This window comes from Paramacrobiotus metropolitanus, unplaced genomic scaffold, assembly GCF_019649055.1.
Source record: "Paramacrobiotus metropolitanus isolate TYO unplaced genomic scaffold, Prichtersi_v1.0 Parri_scaffold0000029, whole genome shotgun sequence".
NCBI lineage: Eukaryota > Metazoa > Tardigrada > Eutardigrada > Parachela > Macrobiotidae > Paramacrobiotus > Paramacrobiotus metropolitanus.
In genome coordinates this window covers 1,194,872-1,207,566 of record NW_026570249.1, presented here as the reverse complement: position 1 = coordinate 1,207,566, position 12,695 = coordinate 1,194,872, and the positions used below count along the sequence as shown (strand labels likewise).

The following is a 12,695-nucleotide window of genomic DNA, read 5'->3' as shown; positions in this document are numbered from 1 at the left end:
GTCCCAGTCCCAAATGGTCACAGTCCCAATCGCTCCCAGGCCCAGTCCGGCACAGTCACAGACGGTCACAGTCACATAAACTCCCACTCCCACCCAGTCACAGTCACAGACTTTAGTAATACCCTAATAAGCAGATACGAGCTGTACTTCATAACACATTTTCGAAAATGTGCACTCAAGCAGCAATGGCACGAACCACCGCAAGTGGGCTTCTGTTACCAAAGTCTGTATAAAGAGCTTACGCTCAAGTCGCCTCTGTGGAGGCAGAACTGCCTCTGCTCCTTCGACTATGCTCCTGGCAAAGAAAGCCATAAAAACCTAGGGTAGCAAGATAGCAACATAGCAAGCCCGGGGCTGCATAATGTGTGCCTCTCGAACACAAAGGCGTGTATTACAAAAGAGCTTTGTTGAGTCTGTTTGGTTGAAACAAAGCAGACCGTATCAATTAAAGTTCTGCAAAAACAGTACCAGAACTGTGTGCGAGTTCATTATTTCTTCACGTGCACACCTGCTATAGTGCCATCTAGCAGAAAGTAAAAGTGTGCCTTTGAGAATAACATTGGATTCTTCGGCTGCGCCGTATAAATATTTTAAATGGGAATATAAAAGTTATTGTTATTGAAAAATGTGACTTCAGTAGTTCAGTTTATCTATGTTGACAGCGGTAGTTGTTGCGGTTATTTCTTTAACACGTAATAAATATTATTAAAATGGATCGACGCATTATCAAAGATCGTGATACCGGCCGACGAAAAATCTTTAATGGGAAGCGCTGGTGCTTAATGTGCTCTTTAGAATCGTGTTCTAACACTGCGGCGGTAGGAGGTTTTTGTGGATCGCACGCAGAGAGTAATGGAGTTGGTAAGTGCCGCTTGTGCATATAATTTATTTTCTTTCAGAACTGTAGTGGTTTTTCTTGATTTGTTTAGTTTTTTGTGTGTTAACCGAGAACTAAAAGCGGCTGTTTATTTAGTTTCGTATACTCGTTTTTACTGAGGACCAGCTGCTTTTCTCGATTTGTATACTCGTATTTACTGAGGACCGTATTTAAACGAAGGCCAATCAGTAAAAGTAAAAACATAAATTTATCAGTTCCTACTTTCAGGCCACACTGTCTGCTAGAACAAGGGCCAGCAGAAGTTTACTGTATGCTCTTCTTGTGTCTGCTCCTTTTCGGTATGATGTGTTGCACTTCACACATCTGGGTTTCGGGTGGTTTTTATTATGTATGTATGCCCGGGCCTGCTACACTTTTGTTTACACAGTGAAACAGCATAGTGAGCCTTTGCGGCAAGTGCACGGGCCCTCTGTTACTAGGGAATTTTACATTTCACATGGTTCAGGCTCCGTCCACTAGAAACTACCGCGTCACATAAACAGTACGTTACCAGATTGACAGCGTTTAAAATGCTTGTACGGATGCACACTTGCAGTGACGTACAGCTGAAAAATAAATCGAGTCGAGAGTGCCGAGAGCGTGACCAACCTGCTCTCGGGGAGGCGGTTAGAGCACACAAAAAAAGATCCACAGGCAGCATGCGCTGGCTTATCGCTCAGCCATATGGCTGAGCCGTTGCACAGATCCACGCAAGGCAGATAGTTTTTACGCGTCAGCCAACGACGTTAGGTTACGGCGCCTTACGTCGCGAACGGACGTAAATCGACCCGTAACGCCAACTTCTACCCGCAAGTCGAACTGGACGCAACTTGTTTTGTGAAATCTAAAATTCGCTACTTACATCGCTGCTCGATAGAGGCCAAAGTCGGCAAAGTTGGGCCCAAGTCGGACCATACTCAAACTCTGATTCTGACCACTCAAACTCTGACTCTGAGTCTCTGACTGCCCAGAGTCTGACTCTGACTACTCAAAGTACGACTGAAAGGCTGACTCTGATTCTGAAGGTTTCTTAGGTTAATCTTTAGGTTATTTTTAGGTAATTTTAGGTTCTTAGGATATTCTTGAGGGATTTGGCCCGGTACATAGCACTAAATTCGTGTACATTGACGGGAATATTCGCTTGCGCGCACTTCCAAACACTTTTTTGGGTTGCTTTTTGACATTGTGTAGCCAAATGATTTGTATACACAGATGTGAAATCCGTTTTCGCGCGCAACATCCGCTTGCGGAGTTAATGAGGTTAAAAAAATTCCAAAAAGTTTAAATGCATTCAGGTGTACCAAAAGTCTCATTATGCACCGATCTCTTTCAAATTTTGCAGGTAAATGCACATAACCATGAAGATCGTTCTTACACCGATCCACTGCTCTAGCATGTTTTTCAAATTTTAAAATGAATTTCAAAAATTTTAAAATTCCTTTTAAAATTCGAAAAAAATCGTTGAAGTCTGGTTCCGTGTAGGAACAATCTTCATGGTTAAATATGTGCATTTACGTGCAAAATTTGAAGGAGATCGGTGCATAATGAGACTTTTGGTACACCGGAATGCATTTAAACTTTTTAGAATTTTGCTACCCTCATAACTGCGCAAACGGATGCTGCGCGCGGAAAAGGATTCCACATATACGTATGCAATTCTTTTGGCTACAAAATACCATAAAGCTATGCAAAAAAGTGTTTGGAAGTGCGCGACAGCGAAAGTTTCTGTGGATATACACGAATTTGGTTCTATGTAGCGGGCCAAATCCCTTAAGCTTAAGTTTCGTAGTATATTCTTAGGCTATCCTTGGGTTTCTTAAATTTCTTGGGTTTTCTTAGGTTTTCTTAGGTTTCTTAGATTTCTTAGGTTTTCTTAGTCAGTCAGAGTCAGTCAGAGTCAGACTGAGTAGTCAGAGTTTGAGCGGTCAGAGTCTGAGTCTAAGCTTGAGCGCGGGGAAGCAGTTTGGCTTGGCCTCAGTGTTTTTTGTGGTTAACCGACGGAAACCGTGGTTATTTCAATCAGTTTATAATTCGATATTGGAAGTTAACTACTAATACATGTAGTTAACTTCTGCGTTCCTTGATCAACCTTTCTCAGTTCTCATAACAACTAAGAAACAACAGCAAAAAAAAACAAGATGAAAGATATGACTAGCACCTTTATGAATAATTTTTCGGGTATGATAATAACCTCGGTGAATAATCGCCGTCTGATTACGCTTTGTTGTAGTGAATATGAACCCTTCGTCCATTTTAAAGCATTATATTGACAGACAACAACACTTATTACATGCAAATACATAAATGACAGATGCTGCGTTGTAAAAGTTAAGTAACTATTTGTCAAAAATAAAGTTTGCTGAATCGCCCCAAAGGGTTGTCGAATCGCCCGGTGAAGAACAATGGACACGGAACCAGAGTTGCGCACCCGGATCCACTGTTGGATCCGGGTTTGCCGAATCGCCTTACGTACCGTACCTACAGAGCGCAAGCCAGTATTCAAGTCGCCAAGCCAGTATTCAACTCTGTAGTCGCAAGCCAATATTCATCCAAGCTCAGCTTGTATTATCACATGCTAAGCTGGTTATAAATTGTAATACTGTATGTAATAGTGCTCAGTGCTCATACAGTCATTCTGCATACATATTATGCAAGTAAACTGTATTTCTTTAATTGACTGGTTGTCACAGTAAGTAATCAGTCACAGTAATCAGAATTCTGTTTTCTGTTAGATATTAGGTTTACTGCCTGTGTCCGCGATTTGACGCCTCCACTTCTAAGCGATATCTTGTCGCACTTGGATTTGCATTCACAGATGAGAGCAAGACGGTAAGGATTTCGTATCATGCGTGCTCTGCCTCAGAATTTCTTTTTAAAAAATAAAAGAACAGTACTTACAATAATATATACTGAGCATGCACTATCATCACAATTCATTAAAAGATATGTAAAATCACAATAGAATAATATGTTCGATTAATTAGTACTAGTACAGAAAATTGATTCTACGAATACGATACGAAAACTTGACAGATAGCGATGCAGCATAACTGATTATAAAACATGTCTATTTGCACCCCGAGTCGTTTTTTATTTCCCGGCTAATGTCGGCATGCCATAGTTGAGTACAAGCCCGCCACCCTGGACGGCTGTCCACAACCGTAACATGGGCGGGTGCCGCTGTCGCCGCCTGCCGCTACCGTGGGCGGTTGGCCGCTACGATCACTCAGGGTGGTTGCTCTTTATGAAAATCTTTCCATAAAAGTTTGTGTTTTTCCAGTCTTTGTGATACTCGTATCTTTATCTTATCTTATCTTACGATTTATACATTATTACCTCTTAAAAGTTTGCAATTCAAGAAGTAATTCAATATTCAAAGGACCAGTTTAAAATTTTTTATAAAAACCAAGCACTTAGCAGAATAGATTAAGACGCTTTTGAAAAAAAATCAATAGATTTTTGTTTGTTTTTATTAACCATTGGTTAGAACATGGTTTCCCCAGGTCTGAAGTATAGGAAACGTAAAACTGGCATCACTGCATAGCAATGCGTACGTAATGACTGTAACCACGGAGACTATAGCGGCTATAGCGAATGCATAAATACATAGTTGCTTTTAGTGTAGATGGTAATTATTATTGTGTGAATAGTAAATTACGTAATTTGGTAAACGTCCATAAAAGGTAAAGTACAGCGCCACTAATTTCGCATATACAGTATTTGTATACGTCAGAACGTAATACGTATCAGAAGATCAGAACGTCAAAACGTGAAAAATCAAAACGTTAGAAGATCAGAAATTCACAACGTCAGAACATGAGAACGACAGAATATCAGAGCGACAGAACGTGGAAAATTAAGAACAGAAAACTGAATAATGGTTTGAGCTGTCCGTTTGGAATTTTGGATAATATTTCGGGATAGTGTGTATCGGTACATACTCAAAACTATGCATTTGCAATGGAATGGCGCGTACGTAATCAAAAGATCGCGCGACTGTTCGACGGAAAGTTTTAAATGGAAAGGGTGTTTCGTGTTTTCTTTTGCTTCTTATATCTCTTATATTTCTTATGGTTTCTTATATACATCATCTGCATAATGTACGCTGCAATATTCACACTGAATCAGTAAAGCGGCAGTACTTAAGCGAATGACTCTTCAAGAATGTGCCGTCATTTTTGAATTTTGAACCGGTCCTTGACAATTCTCGTACGGATTTACTAGTGCGCATTTTTAATTAAGCTTGAGCATAATTAAAATTGTTCAATTTTAATTATACTTAAGCTTAATTATGAGTCAAATTATGAATAATATAAATAGCCTGCTCAAACGAAAGCTGAATTTTAATTATGATAAGCAAAATTAAAATTGGACAATTTTAATTATGCTCCAGTTTAATTAAAATTGTTGAATTTTGATTATGCTGATCATAATTAAAACTGATCAATATTCAATTATGATAAGCTTAATCAAAATTATAAGCAAAATAATTATGATGAGTTTAATATTCAATAGGATTTACTATTTATAGTATGTAGTAATATGTAGTAAGTAGTAATCCAGTGTTTTTGCCTCTTCACAGAGTGTGTGCTTTATGGCAGTTGCTGCTGAGTAGCCCTAAAATGATGGAGCATATCAGCATCTCTTTCGAAAGCTGTTGGCACCTCAAAGCCGACGGTGATAACCGTATCCTCCGAGCCGACAGCAACAACTGCTTCAAAGCGACCTCTTTACTCAGTCGCTCAATCAACTCAACGACCATCAGTCTGACCATCTTGAGAGTCTTTCCACCGCATCACATTCTGCAGCCGTTGTTAGAAGCCATGGAAATCAAAGTGCCGCTACTAGTGCTCAAAGACCATATTACCATCCAACCAGTATATCGCATAGGTGTGAAAAAACCGTCGCGTTTAAAGCATGGAGCAACGGATTTTGTTACGTCATATAAGAACCGTTGTAACTCTGTTCTGCTGCTCAACTGGAAAGTTTCCGGCCTTTTTGGTCTACATATGTATGATCTCTTTGAGCATAATTGGTTAAATTTCGGCGTGGAGGAGATTTTTCGTCTCCTGCCAGATAACCGAGAGTGGATTTTGCCTCCTACATACAAGCCGCAGGAATTTGCCATTGACAAGTTACAGATCACCATCCCGAAGCTTCTGCTGCCGTGCAGCGACGGCAGCATGCCCATGGCCAGCCGCATGATGTGCGCCTTAAATGACGGCTTCTCGCCGGTCACGGAGGACATTGTAGCAAAGGTTACGGCTGTTCATGCGCGCTGGGTTAGCAACCTGACCTACCCAGAGGACTGGCAGAGCATTCGCGATTATCTCCTAATGTAAGTGGATACTTCATAGGATGTATTATTATGAGCTTCAGCGGCATATGGTATCCTTCGAGCTCACTTCTAATTCGAAGTCAATTTTTTTGTTAATTTAAATCGATAGTTTGTCTTTGTCGGGGTTAAAACATCCGTAATGAGACGGAATGATGTTACTAATCGTTTAATTAGCGTTGGAAGTAAGAAAGCTTTCTCGGTCTAATTGTAAGCAGTAAGCACTGACTTTTAATATCGTACACTTGTAGCTATAGTACAGTACTGTTTAATACCCGTCCGACGGTCTGAGCAATACTTCTGTAATCAATTTGAGCATGCGAATCTTGCTGTTTTTTTGTAGTCGTTGTTGTATGTACAATATACATGCAGGTTAGTTCACGAAGGGCCATTGCGCAGTGCGCAATGCGCACACAACTTAACAGCTAGAGCTGCCACAAGATTAAGTACATTATGTATTCACATCTGGTCTTACCATGGACAATATGTATAATATGAAAAATTCGTGTTGCGCAGGTTCAGTGGGTTCGAACCTGACGGAAGGCCAAAAGTGTGGGAGGAGATCGACCTGAGGGTTGTCGATTTATCGACATGGAGTAAAATGGCCACACATGGTATAAACGAGGTGTTCCGAGTGTGAAGCGGTGCAGCTGCATCAACTTTGATACCGTTCGAAGAGTCGAGACGACCCTGATCGGTATTTCCCGGACAATACCAGTTTCGGGGCATCCCTTGTTACGGGATGGGGCATATCGCTACAAGCTGTACGATCCTGGTTACTATTTCCAGGACACTACCAGTATCGGAAGATCCCTTATTACGGCATGGGGCGTGTCGCTATAAGCTGCATATTTTACAACTTCTTGATGACATAAGCTGCTTAATTTGACTACTGCAAATTATCCTCCAAAAATTATTGTCCTGAAAATTATTTTCGATAAATTAACCAGTTGTCTTCTTTTCTTGTCTGGCTTCTGGGTTGTGTAAATGGGAACGTCCTGTGCGCTTCTGTTCCGCGCTTCTTTTGCGCATTGCTATTTGTTTTGTGCACTACTCACTACGAGTAGGATTCCAATCTCGATATGGAATGATGTGGAATGTGTGCAATAAGTGCAGTAGATTGTGGGCATCATGAAAAGATTTCAATCACTACGATGGATTTGTTCAGTTTATAAATTTGTCAACTCTACAAGGGAGCAAACATGTTATACCCAGAAAACCGTGGACAATGCCTCTAACGCCATTATATAGCGCAATCATCCGATCCTGTCGTGTTCACCCACTACAGACTGCATGTACTACAATGCGCTTTTGTTTCTTTTTATAATTATTAGTATTTTTGTGCTGTTTTTCTCACCATCAGTATGCAGTACGTACTGTTCGAAGAGCCGGAAGTAACCACTTCGTAGACCCTGCACAGTACTACTACACAACACTAAGGTCTTGCGGCATCATATCTGCCTTAAGACATGCATTATTGCCTTTTTTAAAAATTGTGATTGTCAATAGCCACCAAGATAAGTACTAGAGTAGTACAACTGTTGCAACTTGCAAAGCCGGTGCACTACTTTTTTTACTTACTAAACGCCATTAAACGTGTTTTGAATTTAAAGTTTTGTGAATGTAAAAACTTTATACAAAATTTCAGTCTACCGGACGGTCAAACGTTATAATTAAGTACATACTTAATACAGCAGCTGAGCAGCAGCATTTCTTTTGAGATACGTGTCACAATAATCGCGTAGATACGTTATATAAGCAGCAGAAGACGCTTCTCCAGTCAATTCCCGAATTCTTGGGCCCATAAAATGCACCAGTGCGTTTAAAGCCCCCGTTAAAGTTTATGCTGATTCCGCAAGAGCAGTCGTGCGACCAGATATTGCGCCCGTCCAGATGCCCGGACAGACGCTCGGTGGCTATGGCACTGGCATAGCCGCGAGAAACGTTAATAGTCAGTGTGGGCTGGTTACTCGACCAACGACTAGCACCAAAACCGCCGGACATAGACTGAGCTAATCCGACTCGGACGACGAAATGGTCTCTGGTTTCCCGGTGCACTTGGAAACGCGACCGCCCGGAGCTAGTACGGACAACCGATTCCATGGACAAATTTCACGGCTCCATTAGGATGGAGAAATCGACCCCGAGTGAACCCTCCGACAGGCGACTTTACCCGAACCATTCGCCGGTATGGTCTTTATGCGGCGCAAAGCGGCACGTGGCGCAGCTGTTACCCGGAACATCCGACCTACTGCATCCGTTCGACATCTGCAACTGAGTCCTGCAGAGGTCGTATTGGATATTTTGGACTGCACAGGCGAGCGGCACACTTGCCAGACCGAACCGGGATTTGTGAATAACTGGTACAAAGTCATTTGGGATCTCACACTTCAGAGGATAACGACCACGCTAAACCCTTGTCCCATAGGACGACGACCCGACGACGACGATTGAACGATACAATAAGCAGATGTGCGGGCGCAAATCTCGCCAAAATGAAGATGGATGGCGCTACCTCATCCTTAAGCAAAGCTGTGGTTGACAATAAGAAGTCGGAACCTTGGGGCATACGGCAAAAGGTCTCGTCAAAGAACTGGGTAAAAGACTGCGGCAGCCCGCCGGAGAAACATCCTCGCATAAGTATAGATCTATGACAGCAATTGTCGATAAAAATACAGCGGGAAATGTGGCGTCACGATGGGAACAGCTGAACGAGAGTTTTTTGTATACTTGCGTGACGTTTTTTTATTTTACGCAGTTTACGGTTTACCGGTTGTGGTCATAGAAAAAACAGACCAAATAGTATATGGTAGTGTACGATATTATTTATTATTTGGTAGTGTATAGATATTTGAACTCTACAACTTTATGTGGCAAGCATGCCACGAGACCAAAAAGGTAACGCGACGGGTAACGGGGAAACGCGTAAAAAATGTGACGTAACAGCGCGTAAGCAAGCAAACATTCTGATTCGCAATCACAAAATCTGGGATGGGTTTTCAGCTTACTTGTCCGCGTAAGCGTTGCGCTTCGACGTCGAAGCGCAACCATTACCCAAACTACGAGTAACTCCTAACTCTCCTGCACAGATTAACAAAATTTGTTTGTGTTTGGACCAAAAGTAAATCCAGCGACCCAGAGTTGCACTCCAAAACTCATAATTAACTTTTTTGACGTAATACCACATTTAGCACATTACAGCATTAAAAATGAGTTTTTCAGTTCCACTTCGGTGTTCAATTTCTCTCTTGGCACGGAAGCGTACTCGACTTACTATTGGGCGATAATTTTTTTGCTGAGTCATGGATACTTTTTTACGCGTTTCCCCGTTACCCGTCGCGCAACGGTTACCCAAATGTAATTGACCTCCACCATTAACGTAACAGCGTGCGATCTGCTCTGATGTGCATTAACACAACAAGCCAAAACAACGTCCAGTCTAGGGAGCAGTTAGTTGTCAATAATCGCTTCAGACAAAAAGTATACATCTGTCGAAGACGCCAGACTGAATTAAGCAGTCCGTACTGCTCCACGACTGCCCAGGGGTCACATCCATCAATGAAACGTAACGGACAATCGTCAACTGCAAAAAAATATTTTACATATATTACCTATAAGTCAGTGTTTCTAATAACTAAAGCTGACCCCGTTTACCCGCAAACAGCTCAAATTCTACATAAACGTTCGTTCTCCCTCAGATCCAGCGCCAAGGAAGCACCGTCCGAGAAATTCTGATTATCGGGCTCTTGGTGGATGCCACAAAATGATGCCGCTCCCCTCGATAAAAGAATGCGATTGTAGCTAATGCGGTTATAAACCTCTTGACAGCGGATTTTAAGTTAGAAAGCACTTTTATTCGCAGGAAGCGGATTTTTGGATTTTGTGCAGCTGCTCCAAACATATTTATTTTACTTAGTGATTTACCCAGCAGCGGAATGGACTTAGGGCATCTTCTTTTTCATAGGTCACCAAAAACGAGCGGGCATTCTCTCTCCAAAACCCGATACAGTGCAGGATATAATCGGGCTCATCTGACATAAATACAAATATTAAAAAGCCAGTAAGCAAAAAAGAATTTTATATCGACAAACGATCAAATATTTATCTAATCATCGCGTGTATGTCGAGTTTGTGGATGTTTTTTAAGTGCATGCCGAACACCTATATAAAAGATTTGCGATTACAGTAAAGTAAGAATAGGGTTATTACATAAGTTTACTTCGTTTAATTTACGTTAGTATATGTACCGTATTCGCCAATTGGTTTTGCTTGCCAGTGCAGTGTCATACATTTATCCAAATCGATAAGGATTTGTTTGGTTGTGTATTGTTCGTACCATTGTTGAGGATCCACACGGAAAAATCGGTTTCATATTCTTTGCAATCCACTTGATCGCGAGGTGATTGTGTCACTCCTCCGCGTACGCGTGTTTGTAAGGGAATATCACCGGCTTGCGCGAAATGAATTTCCCGCCAATCGGACATTCCACCGGAAATGGGTTGGAGGCTGGAAAAAAGGCATTAGTACAGATACACGGTACCAGGCTACCAGCAATACGTAAAAGCAACCTAACCGGTAAGCAAACTTAAACGACTATACGAGTACAGCATAATTATACGAGCACAATACAAGCTCGTACAATGCGCAGAATTAGGCATACTCGTATATACAGATATAAGGTCTGCGAGACACTGTGATCAGGTACAGTACTGTAATATCTGTATATGTCTCGCAATGTCATGCAAATTCAGATAAATGTATTATGGTAATCGCGACATGTATAAGTGTGTGAAAGGATTTTCACATATTATAAGTCTTACGCAAAAAAAGTGATCTGTCGAGGTGTTATACATAATTTCAACTTTTAAGGCCGACAGTGCGCAATGTAGTTTTTCACTGACTGTAACAGACTATGGCGAGGAGCTCACGATGCGTCTTTATTAGACAATAAAGGCTGACAAAGCTGCGTAATAGCAGGAAGAAAGAACAAAGGCACGTGTGGCCAAATAGCAAGTGTATGCTAAACAGGGTTCTTGAGCGTCTTGTTGGCGAGTAAGTAGTCAACTGAATCCTGGCGGCAAGCACGTGCGTTGATGCAGGCCAAGACGTGAATCAGCTGTGTGATGCGCAGACTGGACTCTACCCAACGCGAGCGTATGAACGCTGAGTAGTACTGCGAGAGAGGGACGAGAGAGCAAGTATGCTCAGTGTGTGCGCACGCGGTATATCCACTTCAGTGGATGAGTGCAGTGCAGCGTCACACGTACGTACAAGAGAGAGGCAATAATTATGGCATGTACGTGAGTGCAAGTACGCTCTATGTTGAGCCGTACGCACCACGCACAGGCTCATGTGCCTGACATGCCTCTGGGCGGGAATCCGAGCTCCCGCGAAGGGTGCTCCGACTCAGTACCGCACCAGTACTGCACAACTCTCCGGTTGGACCTATTGTGGGGTCGCGGTACGCGTCCTCTGTCGACAGGGAGTCCGGTGTCTAGTTGACCGTCCCTTGATCCACTTCCGAACCCGTGAGAGGCAAGCAGCTCACGGCCGAGAAATCCGGAAGTTGCTCGTGCGTTTCGTTGGGCCGGTGATGCATCTGTTGGCTGGCTTCTTTGCGTCAGTTGGCATCGGAGAACAATGTGAAAAGAAAGATGTAATGAAAGTTATACAGCGCGAAAGAAAAATAAAGTTTTATTCACAATTCCAGTGAGCAAAAAGGGGTTACAAAACAGATCTGTCAAAGAGATCGAACTAGAAAAATACAATTCCGTTTGTTAGGTAAAGTGCTAAAAAAATCCAAAAATCTGTCCGGGGGTCCTATTCCGACTAGGATGACGTCCACGGGGTACTTGAGTTGCCACGGGGTCTCCTGTCCAATCTCATCCGGTGAGTTGGGTCCGGGGCGTCGGTTCCCGGGTTACCCGTCGTAACCGGCTAAAATCACCGAGGTCGGATAAGCATGGTTAACACTTACTTCCGACTCGTATCCGTCCGTTGGGAAGAGAGAGGCACTGTTGCAGTTGCAAATGCCGAAGCATCCTCTCTGAATGGGGGAATTAGACCAAGGTCGGTTGACCGAGGTCGGACTACCGGTAAGTCGACCGGCAGGTTGGAAATCCGGCTAAGTTCCGAAGTCCAGGTCGGACAAAGTTATACCCAAGTCATGCGACCTTTGTGGTCGTCAAGTACAGCAGTTCCGTTCAAAAGTGGTCGGTTAAACCGTTAAATCTGCTACCACGAGCCTGGTTATGAAATCATCCGATGCGAACTGGCTCGAAGGTCCGGTCGGAAATCCTTGGTTTCTTCGGTGGAAGTGTCCGGTTCACTTCCATCCGATGCATGTTGTTGTCCTCCGACCTATAGTCGGTCTTAACGTTGTCCGATGTGGGGTCGGATATAATGGTATCCGAAGTGAGATCGGATATTCCGTCCTTCGAGGTCGACCTAGGTTAACTTACTCTGTCGTGCCAATATAGGGCT

At 42.7% G+C, this 12,695-nt stretch overlaps 2 protein-coding genes across 7 annotated transcripts in view; one reads left to right on the top strand and one right to left on the bottom strand.

Annotated features, from left to right (window-relative positions):
* LOC129588332 (uncharacterized) overlaps positions 1-7,405 on the top strand; it is a 28,453-nt gene extending 21,048 nt beyond the window's left edge. For 3 of the 4 annotated variants that reach the window (XM_055482509.1, XM_055482508.1, XM_055482507.1), the window contains 3 exons: positions 3,610-3,706; positions 5,460-6,215; positions 6,729-7,405. In XM_055482509.1, the coding sequence (XP_055338484.1) occupies positions 3,610-3,706; positions 5,460-6,215; positions 6,729-6,852 (977 nt within the window). In that variant the 3' untranslated portion in view covers positions 6,853-7,405. The remainder of the gene's footprint in view (positions 1-3,609; positions 3,707-5,459; positions 6,216-6,728) is intronic. The other variant, XM_055482506.1, reaches the window with a different exon arrangement.
* A 1,808-nt stretch (positions 7,406-9,213) lies between these two features.
* LOC129588417 (uncharacterized) lies at positions 9,214-11,246 on the bottom strand. Of its 3 annotated transcripts, none has more exons than XR_008690471.1 (4): positions 11,033-11,246; positions 10,549-10,718; positions 9,867-10,243; positions 9,214-9,795 (listed from the first exon to the last, which is right to left on the bottom strand). XR_008690471.1 is itself a non-coding variant. In XM_055482615.1 (4 exons), the coding sequence occupies exons 2-4, from the start codon at positions 10,694-10,696 to the stop codon at positions 9,682-9,684; spliced, it is 369 nt and encodes a 122-aa protein (XP_055338590.1). In that variant the 5' UTR covers positions 10,697-10,718; positions 11,033-11,246; the 3' UTR covers positions 9,214-9,681. The 3 variants fall into 3 exon arrangements, 2 of the variants coding, with proteins under 2 accessions (XP_055338590.1, XP_055338591.1); XM_055482615.1 differs by having other exon boundaries at positions 10,137-10,243; XM_055482616.1 differs by having other exon boundaries at positions 10,137-10,243; positions 11,114-11,232.
* Between the last annotated feature and the right edge of the window lie 1,449 nt (positions 11,247-12,695).

Excerpts from the sequence above, each read along its gene's own strand:
- LOC129588417 (XM_055482615.1), bottom strand. The coding sequence starts at position 10,696 with ATGTCCGATTGGCGGGAAATTCATTTCGCGCAAGCCGGTGATATTCCC. Across the intron at positions 10,244-10,548 it reads CGTGTGGATCCTCAACAATG|ATGAGCCCGATTATATCCTG; the intron begins GTACGAACAATA and ends TATTTATGTCAG. Across the intron at positions 9,796-10,136 it reads TAAGTCCATTCCGCTGCTGG|TTGACGATTGTCCGTTACGT; the intron begins GTAAATCACTAA and ends ATTTTTTTGCAG.